This window comes from Rattus rattus, chromosome 10 (genome assembly GCF_011064425.1).
Source record: "Rattus rattus isolate New Zealand chromosome 10, Rrattus_CSIRO_v1, whole genome shotgun sequence".
In the NCBI taxonomy this organism is placed as follows: Eukaryota; Metazoa; Chordata; class Mammalia; order Rodentia; family Muridae; genus Rattus; species Rattus rattus.
The window spans coordinates 50,527,308-50,539,336 of NC_046163.1; the positions used below are offsets into that span (position 1 = coordinate 50,527,308).

At 47.8% G+C, this 12,029-nt stretch overlaps 1 protein-coding gene across 1 annotated transcript; it reads right to left on the bottom strand.

The window, feature by feature from the left end:
* Positions 1-552: 552 nt before the first annotated feature.
* Klhdc9 (kelch domain containing 9) lies at positions 553-3,021 on the bottom strand. The gene is made up of 4 exons (XM_032915517.1): positions 2,331-3,021; positions 1,932-2,091; positions 1,645-1,843; positions 553-827 (listed from the first exon to the last, which is right to left on the bottom strand). Exons 1-4 carry the CDS (start codon positions 2,855-2,857, stop codon positions 661-663), a joined length of 1,053 nt encoding a protein of 350 aa, XP_032771408.1. The 5' UTR covers positions 2,858-3,021; the 3' UTR covers positions 553-660.
* Positions 3,022-12,029: the final 9,008 nt, after the last annotated feature.

Here is a 12,029-nt window from a genome sequence, read left to right on the forward strand (position 1 = left end):
TATCTTAGTGCTGGGGACACAACAGGAGGCAGATCTCTGAGTTCCAGGCCAGCCCATTATACAAAGCGAGTCCCCAGTCATCCAAGGCTATAGTGAGACCCTGCCTCAAACAAAACAAAAAGATAACTTGGTTTTTGTTCTTTCTACCAGGTTAATGGCTCACACTGTCAGAAAGGAGCCAGTTTGCCTTTCCCTTGCAAATAAAGACATCTACTTATTTAGTGCTCTTCTTCTTTTTTTTTTTTTTTGATTCTTTTTTTCGGAGCTGGGGGCCGAACCCAGGGCCTTGCGCTTCCTAGGCAAGCGCTCTACCACTGAGCTAAATCCCCAACCCCTTAGTGCTCTTCTAAAAAGGATTCAGAGGGCTAGAGAGCTGGCCCAGCGGAAGAGCTCTGTCTACTCATCCAGAGGACATCCATTTTGTTATCCCTAACAACCACATGGTGGCCCCCAACCAGCTCTAACGGGGTCTGATGCCCTCTTCTGGCACGAAGGTGTACATGCAGATAGAGCACTTACAGAAATCTCTTAAAAGGATTCAGAGACAAAACGTTGACTCAGATTGAATTTAATGAGTGTCTGAAGTGGGGCAGTAGCTGTGGTGAGGATGCTTTGTAGGTTCGCCACCAGAGGCTTGGCCGAGTGCCTTGCTGCTGTTCTTCAGGTGAAGAACTCCAGCGTGCAAACCTGTGGGCTAGCTGTCCTGCCGTCCTCACCAAAACCCCCAACCAAATAAAGCTGGTCGTTCCAAAGGCAAGTACGGTGGCCCACGCGCTTCAGTCCACGGTCCGTACAGGGGAAGTGGAACCACAGAGGCGGAGACTTGCCTGTTGGGTTGAGAGCAGAGGGTGGTTACTGAGGCACGGGTAATTACTCTGCTCCAACACTATCCAGTATGCATGCCTGTTACTTCCCCATTTACTTTGTTGGCCTTCTCAAATGTTTAATACTCTACTTACATTGTGTCTGTTGTATTTCGTTTTCTTTTTGAAAAGTGGTCTCACTCTGTCACCCTGGCCAGTCTCACACTCTAGACCAGGCTGACTGACCTCAAAAACTCCCAGAGAGCCACCTGCCTCTGCCTCCCAAGTGCTGGAATTAAAGGTGTGTAAACCACTATTCCTGGCTCGATTTTTGTTTTGTTTTCCATAACAAGGTTTCTCTGTGTAGCCCAGGATGGCCTGGAATTCACTATACAGACCAGGCTGGCTTTGAATTCAGAGATCCTCAGACCTCCACCTCTCAAGTGCTGAGGTGAAAATCAGAGTTACCTTATCTGGCTCTGTGTATTTTGTTTGGTGGTTTGGTTATGAACCTTAGCCTTTGAAGGCCGGAATATCTTTTTGGTTCTCCCTCTCGAGTTTTTCTTGAGCATTTCTTGAGTTTTTGTTGTTGTTGTTTGTTTTGTTTTTGAGACAAGGTTTGTCTATATAGCTCTGGCTGTCCTGGAACTCACCGAGCTGTCCTCTCAGCGACCCGTCCCTCCGCCCCGGCCCCCAACCCCTACTCCCCCCAACAGCATGCACCACCACAACTGGACTGCATTTCTTTAGCTCTTGCCAACTGGTTTTTCCTCTTTCTATCCCAGCAGTCCCGTTTTATAATGTTTAAGTTCTCCCTTTCAAATGTTGGTTTGGCTCTCACGGGTATCATAGATGTAGAGATCATTGCAGATCGTGTCTCGAGCTCTGGTCAGAGTTTCTCCACCAAATAGTACGGCGAAGGGCCCCACCACGGAACAGGAATGATGCCGCAGGCTCTGCGGTCCTTGCTGCAACCCCTGCCCACTGCTCACAAGGTTTGCAAGCTGTTCCGTCAACCGAGGCGCAACCGGCGCTTCCTCCTTTGGGGAGAAAAGCAAGAAGGAATTGTCTGAAGGGTTTGCTTATCGGAGTTTCAGTCCTTTTCTACTTTACCTGAGTAGCTGATACCTTAATTTTCCCAGGGCTCCATTGCCCTGCTACTTCTGGTCCAACTGAGTTGCAACCCCCAAAGAGCAAAAGCTGATGGCCCGGGTGGGGTCCTGCAGTTGGCAGCAAGGCAGCACAGTGACCTGACCGTGAGGCTGTGTGGCAGCCTTCTTCTTTGTAGCTGTTGGTACACAGAAATTCGGGCCTGAGTTTGGTTTTCTGAAAAGATACAAGTAGTGTTCTTTGCCAGAAAGTCCTAGTGAAAGAGAAAATCAGGCTTGGGGCAGATAGAGTTAAGCCATCTTGGAAAATGTAAATACCAAAGTGGAACGTGCTATAGATAATAAGTAAGTTTGTTTAGGCTTTGTTTTTCTAGAGTATAGAGAAAACAAACGAACGTTTGGGGCAAAGTCGCAGTACCAATAAGTTCGGGTGCTGTGGTCCAACTTTAACGTGTAGATGCTACCGTAGCGTCGCTGAGTGCGGGTACCACCCTCTCTGCCAGATACCCGCAACTCTCGGTCTGAGATTCGGGTGCAGGTGTGGCTGCTGAGGCCAGCAGGAGGGCAGTTGGCAGGCTTCGCGGTCCATACTTCCCACACTCCACTCGAAGTGTCCAGCGCGGCCACCGTGGATAAGCGACGTGACCCGTCCCAGCCACCCACCACGCAGAGCCAACGTCCTCCCACCAGTGCCGCATCGTGGTGGCTGCGAAGGGGACCTCCTCGGGCTAGCAGTCGCACCGCTTGGCCCCTGGCTGGGTCAAAGATCACAGTGTCGTTGCTAGGCACTCTTGCACCACCTTCTAGGAGACCCCCTACCAGATAGAACCGTCCTTCCAGTTCTGTGCATGAATGGAAGGCACGAGCCAAAAGCGCATCTCGCGCCACTGGCCTCCAGGTCCAAGTCGAGCCTCTTGCTCGACCGTGAGACTGCACCCTAGCCATAGGCGAAAGGGAGGGGAGAGCAGCTCTGTTGCTTCGGGTCCCACTCCTTCACGCGAGGCCCAGCACTTCCTCCAGGAATGGGCTAGCTTCCCCTCCAATACCAGCCCAGGTCCTTACTCAAACCACCTCTTCTCTCCACCGTCGTCTCCCAGCAACCACTGCAGGGACTGCAGTGCGACCGCTGCAAACTGAAGGTCGCAAAGCGCCTGTTACCTTGGAAACAAGAGACCTGGTTAGTTACCGCGATCTTACAGTGATGTCAAGGCCACGAGATGTGGGGAAGCCAGTAAAGATCCTATAAGATTTGGGCTCCAAAAGGCTAGAAGCCCAGTTCATTAGAAGAGAACCCAGTAGCGGCTAACTAGCCTGTGATTTTGACATTTGAGGCAGGTGTTGGGAGTAGGATGGATGGAGACCGTGTCTTTTTCTTTCTTTTTCGCTGCAGGATTTCCTACGTGGAATCTTCTTTAGGGATGAGATAGGAAGGAAACAAGTCACAAGCCAGAAGTTGAGGGAATGAACGTGAACTAAGTTGCTTGGGATTCAGAGTTTTGAGTAGACTTACTTCCTCAGCGTTCCCTTTTATGAATCGGTTAGTGGTAAAATTCCTTGAGGGCGCTGATTGGGTGGGAGAGTTCTCTCTGCTTTGGCCACTGGAGGGCAGTAGAGTCCAGTCGCAGTGAAGGTGGTGGTGAGAAAGATGAATTAGGGTGGATGATGTGGGAGAGCAAAAATAGGTTAGGCATATCTTGGACAACTTTTCACTACTTAGTCCTAGGAAGAATAATTGTTTTATCTTGCCTCATTAGAATAATATAACACATTAAACGGAGGCACCCGGGAACTCAGGATTGAGGGCAGGGAGTTTCCCCTGATAAGATCCTGGGCAAAAGCTGCCCAGCCTTAGAAGGTGGGTGGAGATGAGATGGGGAGGAGAGAGAGACACCGACTCCTGCCCCTCCCTGCTCTCTTCCTTTTATTCAGGCTGGGTTACTGAAGGCCTAACTCTGTCCTCACAAGACCCAGTGTAGAACGAAGAGGTCCGGATCAAGGCAGGCTAAATGGTTTCTGCTGTGGGAGGAAATACGGATTTCTACTCAGCTGGGGTGGAACGGAAACAGGATCTCTGTCCCCCGGCTGGGCTTTGAGTGGGAAGGATGGCTGTGACTTTGGTCATGTGATTCTGAAGACCCGGAGCACACTGGGCCTTTTTCCTCCTGATCCCAATTAAATCTTGAGAGAGAACTCCGAGGGGAGGGTATGCACAGGCATGGAGTAAAGAACTGAGCCTAGAGCGCGTGCCAGGTGACACTGGACTACGGCCCTGTATCTCCACGCCATTCTCCTTTTTTTGTCTTGATAAGTTCGTTACCCAGGATGGCCTTGAACTCATTTTGTAGCTCTGCTTAGACAGATTTTGCTTCAGCCTCCTGCGTTGAGTAGCTAAGATTGCAGGCCTGCCCACCAGGCTTGTCCCCACTGTATGTTAAGCAGAGATCCAACAATAACTTTGTGTCGTTGAAAAGATCGTCCAACTATCTTTTCCTGTCTCTTGACAAGTAAGATCCTCCGTTTTCCAAGGTTATGGTAAGATTCTCTTCTAAATAAACACCAGGCGCTGGAGAGATGCCTTCAGCGGTGAAGAGCGCTGGCTGCTCTTCCGAGGTTCTGAGTTGGATTCCCAGCACAGTAGCTCCCAACTGACCATAACTCTAGTTCCAGGGAATCTGACACCTTCGTGCCTATGCACATAAAATAAATTAAATAAAAAATAAACATGCAGGGTTGGGGATTTAGCTCAGTGGTAGAGCGCTTGCCTAGGAAGCGCAAGGCCCTGGGTTCCGTCCCCAGCTCCGGAAAAAAAAATAATTAAAAAATAAATAAATAAACATGCATCGAAGGCTCAGGCGTCATCTCAGGGATGCAAGTCCCTGGACCTGAGCTCTATCTCCAGCTCGATGAGGCTCCCAGTGCTGGCATGGAAGAGACATGGATCCCTAGGGCTTGGTGGCCACCCGCCCTAGTCTGTTAGGTGAGCTCCAGGTCACTGAGAGACCCTGTCTCAAAATGCTAAGTGGATAAACCGGAGAAACGATAGCTGAGGTTGTCCTCTGGCTTCCACATGCACATGCAGGCATGCGTGAACATGAATACATGGCACCTTTGATTTCACCACTTGGGACCCTGATGCAGGAGGTTGGCTAGTCTAGGCTGCCCAGATCAAAGCCTTAAATCTTTAATTTTTAACTTTAAAAATTAAATAACAACCCCCAACAAAAACAAAGTCTCTCCCTCACAAATTCTTGTATCTCACAAATTCTTTTTTTTTTTTTTTTTTCTTTCCTTTTTTTTCGGAGCTGGGGACCCAACCCAGGGCCTTGCGGTTCCTAGGCAAGCGCTCTACCACTGAGCTAAATCTCCAACCCTCACAAATTCTTATATCTGTAGATAAAAGTTAATCTCCACAAGGCTTCTCACTTGCTCACTTCCTAACAACTGGACACAGGTCTGATTGTAGGTTAGACAAGGTGCTGACAAGAGGGGGATCATTTTGCTTAAACCTCATTGGTCTGCTAACCATTTTAGGCCCTTGCTTTTGCCTGTCTTTGGCTGAGCAGGTCTTGTTTTCTGCCTCTCCTTATGATGAATAGGAACTACTCCTGCCAGGGTCCTTTCCAGTTTCTCTCTGCTTTCTTTCTTTTTCTCCTAGCTGGACTCCAATGCTGCATCCTTTTTTTTTTTTCTTTTCTTTTCTTTTCTTTTTTCCGGAGCTGGGGGCCGAACCCAGGGCCTTGCGGTTGCTAGGCAAGCGCTCTACCACTGAGCCAAATCCCCAACCCCAATGCTGCCTCCTTTGCATCTTACCTGGATACACAGTCTATGCCTCCTTCATTTCCACCCAATAATAACCAAAGACCTGAGAGAGGGAATGCCTAGGACTCCTGCTTCTCCCAATTATTCTGAACCAAGTCTATATCTTGGAGGAAAGCAGGAAAGAAGACATAAAGACATAAAAACGCTGGTAGGAGGCAGCGGGCACAAGCCAGCCAATCTGCATTTGTATGGTATTTACTTTATGCCTGACAATGGCATCTGAAGGAAGTGGTCTATGCATCCCTATCCAAGATATCTTTGTCCTAACCCCCAAACTATGTCTTGACTTAAATCTTCACGATGCTTTTTCTTATCTTCTCCTTGCCTTACTCTCACATTCTTTTCTTTTTTGACACAGGGTATTGCTAAGTACCCCAGGCAGACTTGTCAGGAGCCATCTAGGATAGACTAAAGGCTAGCAGATGACTTTCCTGGAGATGCCCCACCATTTTTTGTTTTTGTTTTGTTTTTTTGTTTGTTTGTTTGTTTTTGTTTGTTTGTTTGTTTGTTTTGGAGCTGGGGACCGAACCCAGGGCCTTGTGCTTGCTAGGCGAGTGCTCTACCACTGAGCTAAATCCCCAACCCCTGTTTGTTTTGTTTTTGTGTTTGTGTTTGCATGGTCTGTGATGGGTGAGTTGTAACAAGCAAGACCCCAAAAGACTTCATCCCAGGATTGCTTCTTGCTATTGATATGCTTCTTCTATCACTACTACATAATCTAACGATCCCTGGGTATCACTCTACCCTACTGGGCAAATTTCCTGCAGGTCAACATGAAAATGAATTTTCATGAATTAATGCTGTTTAGGTGAATTAATGATTCTATAGAATTCTGATCTGATTCAAATAAGTTTAGGAACAAAGCTGTAAGAGATGGCTTTATAATAAACTTAGAATCAAGACTAGCATGTGCTCACTCCTTATAATAGTAAGTAAAGATTGCATAATAAGAAATACAAAGGGGTTGGGGATTTAGCTCAGGGGTAGAGCACTTGCCTAGCAAGCGCGAGGCCCTGGGTTCGGTCCCCAGCTCCGAAAAAAAAAAAAAAAAAAAGAAAGAAATACAATGAGGGGCTGGAGAGATGGCTCAGAGGTTAAGAGCACTGACTGCTCTTCCAGAGGTCCTGAGTTCAATTCCCAGCAACCACATAGTGGTTCAACAACCATCTCTAATGGGATCCAATGCCCTCTTCTGGTGTGTCTGAAGTATTTTTATATAAACTAAATCTTTTTTTTTAAAAATACAATGAGCCTTCATAATTACACTAAAAAAAAAAAAGAAAGAAAGAAAGAAAGAAAGAAGGAAAGAAATAGGCTTAGAACAAATTTGTGTTCAGGGAAAAACATTCCGGTCCGAGGATGAAGGCACAGGTGTGCACCATGATAAGGTAAGGCCATGTAAAAACTGTTTCTTAGAACTTATAATGAGCTTACAGTGTGAAACACTGCTTTGAACTTGTTAGTGATACACTTCTGTAACTCCCCTTTTAACAATTTTATCTATGAGGTAATTCTTACATAGAGAACATTTTAACCTATAAAAAGGGTGAAAGCAATAAAGGAAGGTGGTGTAGCTATTTTTCACTTCACCCTGTGTGTGTGCTGCCTGTGTGAATGACTTCTTTCCTTTCTTTTCTCTCTGGTTCAAAAAGAGACAAAGAGTTCCAAGCCTCTCACCTGATCAGAGAGGGGCTCCTGACTGACTTGCCAGAGAAAGGAGCTCTAGCAATAAGTCCTTTTACTTGATTCCCTGCAGCTCAACAGCACTATTAACCACCAGATATCAGTGCTTATTTACGCACTAATCATAAGAGATAAAGAGATTAGTTTCCTTAGCACTTATTTAAGAATAAAGAGTTAAGGGCTAGAAAGATGGCTCAATGGTTAAGAGCACTGACTACTTTTCCAGAGGTTCTGAGTTCAAATCCCAGCAACCACATGGTGGCTCACAACCATCTGTAGTGAGATCTGACGCCCTCTTCTGGTGTGTCTGAAGACAGCTACAGTGTACTTATATATAATAAATAAATATGTCTTTTAAAAAAAGAGTTAAGGTTAATTTTTTGAGCTTATTTTTTAAAATACTAGGAATAGACTCTAGGTCCTAGACCAGAACTCTGCTTCTCCATTGCTAGAAACTACTTCTCACCACCAGAGATTCTTGCACTGTAACTGGCTGGGAACTCATTGTATAGACCAGGGTGGCCTTGAACGTACAGTATTTTCCTACCTTCGCTAAGATTAGAGGCATGTGCCCCCATTCCTGGCCTGTGCCAGCCCTTGAAAATTATTACTGTTGTTGTCGTTGTTGTTTATATGTGGCTCTAGCTGTCCTGAAACTAGCTGTGTAGACCAGGCTGGCCTCAAACTCACAGAGATCTGCCTGCCTCTGCCTCCTGAATGCTGGGACTAAAGGCTTGCACCAGAACTGCCCAGCAGAAAAATATTTTGAGACAGGATCTGCTCACGAGTTTGGGCCTCCCATACAGAATACAGGTACCCCAGAGGGCTTCCTTCCCTCCCACTGGGGGGAAAAATGCCTCAGCCTCCCACCCGTCCTGGATCGGAACACCTGCTTACTTTCTTTTCTTTTTCTTCCCCGTGTAACTGGTTTTTCTGATAGTTTGCATCTGTCTCTGTTTTCACTTGTTTTCCTTTTAGGGTTTTGTCCTTTCCTCTCTGCTGAATGGAGCCACCACCTGACTGATCCAGGAACGGCTAGGCATCTTCCTTTCAGCTGTATCGTAGAACCACACCTCAGTGGAGAACCCCTGGGCACAGTCGCAAGGCCTTAGTAACTGATGAGAACCTGAGGGAGCACCCAGTAGGACTTCTCCAGGAATTTCCCCAGAGAAGACCCCAGTGAGTATGTAAACCTGGGTGCAGGGAGGGAAACACTGGCCAGGTAGGTTAGATGCCAGTCCTTCTTCTACCTTTCCGTATGGCCTGTAGACTGAGCCTCCTGACCTTGCTAGTTATCAGCGGCAGCGGACATTCTTGATGCCTAACCCTTTAACATTTATGCTGATTCTACAACTGAGGGAGAAACTAACCCAGGAAGACGTCAAGATGAAGCCGAAGGATAGTCTCACCTCTGGCGACTGTCTTTACATACGGGTGGGCTCCTGGGGAGGAACCTAGCTCTTTCTATGATTGGTAGTGAGAACAGGAAGAACTCAGCCAGGGTCCTCACTGGAATCCATTTTCCCACCAAATTCTCAGGCTCCCCCTTACCCTAGCTCTTGCTCCCTGAATGACCCACGTCTTCTGCTGCAATTGTCTCCACTCAGAAGACTGATTTCCTTGAGAGTCCTATTCTCATCCAGTGCCAACTAGAGCCTTCTAAAAGTGGTCAACCCATCCATAAACACAGGGTAAAATAATAAAGGCTTTTGTCTCTTAACCCGTGTTCTACTTGCCGATGTGGAAGTGTGTTTATAGAGGGCTGAATGAACGAAGAGGAGAGGCTCTGCGTTTAACTGGGCCTGTTGAGAAACAGGACCCAAATACGCCACGTGTTTGGCCCTCTCTTTTCCTGGGTGGCTTTATTCCCGCTTCAGAACCCTTGAGGAACAAGCAGGCCCAGCCCCCTGAGCTCTGAGGGATGCTGTTAGGCAACCAGGAAATGCGATTGTCTTTTAGAGATGGGCTGGGTATTGAGACTGCCTGACTGGCAGGTGAGAACAGCTCAGCAGAGAGCAACATTTAGATGGCATCTCTTGGAGCACGAGATGCCACGGTCCCAGTGTTGGGCATAGTGAGGTTTAAGCTGGAGAAGCGGGGAACAAGGGCATTGTTTCAGGGTAGGAAGGACTTCTGGAGATCCTGTGTTGTGTATGGGGGGAGGCTCTCTCCACATCTCCATAACTGGTGAGGCATCCTATGGGCGAACAGTAAAAGTAGACACCAAGCTACCTTCTGGAGCCTCAGTCCTAGGGACAGAACCAAGCCCAGCTACCAACAATCCTCTACCTTGTCAGTCAGCAGGCCACAGCTTTCCGTGCAAACTGTGTGAGAAACAGGAGGATGAACAGATGAGGAAGAGCTTATCAAAGCTGCGCAGAAACAGAGCACCACCATTTCACCCACACCCAGGCTTCTCCCTAGTTGCACTCAGATTTATCTTTCACCCTCCCCTCTCCCAATGCCAGAGTCTCCTTTAAGCTTCTGCCTGTTCCCTGACCTGGAATCTCACAGCAGACAAACAGGATGTCACTAAGGAGCGCTCCTATTTACTCCTACCCCAGGCCCATTCTCCTGGTACTCCACCCGATCCCTTCCCACTTGGACCCACCCCCTCCCACCCCTGATCACTCAATCTGACCCTCACTCTCACTCTTCTTCCCCCACACCACTCCACCCAGCCTTGTCCCTCCCTGACTCACCTCAGGTCCCATTGTCACAAACACAAATTTCAGCATAAGCCTCTCCAACCGGTTTGGCTTAGGTGTGCAGCCTTCCGTGGGGACTGAGACCAGTTTAAGTGGATGCTTGGATGCATGCAGATAGCATCCACGTGGCTATGGACAGAGGCAGCCCCGTATATGTTAGTGACAGACACACAGAGGACAGCTGTGATAGTGGGATGTAATTTGTTGCAGATATCCATGTGCCTGCCTTCTCCTGATTGAGGGGCCCTTGAGGGCAGGGATCATGTGTCCTACGGTCTCTGTTGCCTCCCTTGAGTCTGACACAGTGATTTTCATTAAATGTCTGTTGAATGAATGTTTGCTCGCAGGCACGCACAATGATGCTACACAGACAAATTCACGTGCTAGGGATGCCATCCCTCGTGGCTTGAATTGTTCCCATTCTTAGGGCTCGGAACGTAGGCAGGAACAGGGTAAGTAGTGAGGCATGAGGGGAATGGGGAGTCACTGGAGAAGAAAGAACTGAGCTCTGAGTATAGGCCTTGGTCTAGAATGGCTTCCATAACCATTATTGTCAGATAGCCCCTGACCTGAGGTACAGCTTCTGTGGTAATTCATCCCAGAAGAGGATAGAAAAAGCCTGTGTATAGACAGAACATTTTCCTCAAGACTATGGTCCATATGAAACATGGCAGGAGTACGGAGAGAAAGAGGACGTGAAGATAAATATTTGTTAGATGAGGAAAGAAAGAGTCCTACCTCAGAGGCATGGGTGGTGGCCTTATTCTCTCTGGCCAGTGCAGCCCCCATTTTAAGGACATTTATTAGGGCCTGCCCATATCCATGGAGATGTGGGTGTGTTTGTTCCTTTAATAGCCGCCTCAGAGGGGTTGGGGATTTAGCTCAGTGGTAGAGCGCTTGCCTGGGAAGCACAAGGCCCTGGGTTCGGTCCCCAGCTCTGAGAAAAAAAAAAAAAAAGAAAAAAAAAAAAAAAAAAAAAAATAGCCGCCTCAGAGAGGTTCTGTTTCCTTTCCATGTTCCCCCTGCCTAAAGCTGGGGTGAGTAATTTAGGGTCCCACCATCTACAAACTCAGAGGTATTCTGCCTGGAAGCACTTTGGAACGTATATTGTGAACGGAAAAGTCAAAGCGGACTGGATTTTCAATTCATGATCTAACTGCTTTCCTGCCCCTATGCCTCAGCTTCTCTGGTGACTTCCTGTACCTAGAGGGATGGATCCGTGGGAAGGAAAAAGCTCATCTGAAAGCCTGTGATAGGATCCAAGGTGTGATGATTATAATTATAACACAGGATGCTCCCCCTCCCATCCCCCCTGGCCCTACCCCACCCCTGCCACACTGGATCTCAAAGCAGCATCGGGGTGGGGCTGTTCCCCTGGCATAGGTGGGGATCTGAGTCCTGAAGAGGGGAAGGGGTTTGCCAAGGTGGGGGTGGAGAAAAACTAAGGTGTTTTGGCACCCAGCCTGACCCATGAATCTGCCTCTGACTGACAGGGAGATTCAGGGAAGAGGCCACTATCATGTCCAGGGCTGAGGGGTGGGATCCAGAGACAGGTCTACTCGAAGGGCAGATTACAACCCAGGTACCGTATGGTAATCTATGATCATTTGAGATCTCTGCCGACTCTACCCACCGCCTTCTCTATATGGACACTCGTTTACTTAGAAACGAAGGCCTTTGTCAAAAATGCACTTTGTTCCCATTTTGGGTTGTGAACTGCCCTGGCATGGTTGACTGGACACAATTAGAAGACCAGCCCAGCTTTGAAGGACTTCACAGAGGACGGCTGTCATCCTTCCCCACGGCTTAACACGTTTACCGAATCTCTGTTGTACAACAGGCCTCAATCAATGGTCCCTGTATTAAAGCTGACAATTTAGTTGAGGAGATAAGGTGAACACAAATTA

What these genes read in the sequence shown, in the direction of transcription:
- Klhdc9 (XM_032915517.1), bottom strand. Translation starts at nt 2,857, where the DNA reads ATGGCTAGGGTGCAGTCTCACGGTCGAGCAAGAGGCTCGACTTGGACC. An exon ending in CACAGCACCCGAACTTATTG is followed by an intron (nt 2,092 to 2,330) that starts GTACTGCGACTT and finishes GTGTACCAACAG; the next exon opens with CTACAAAGAAGAAGGCTGCC. An exon ending in TCTCTACATCTATGATACCC is followed by an intron (nt 828 to 1,644) that starts GTGAGAGCCAAA and finishes TCAACCCAACAG; the next exon opens with GCAAGTCTCCGCCTCTGTGG.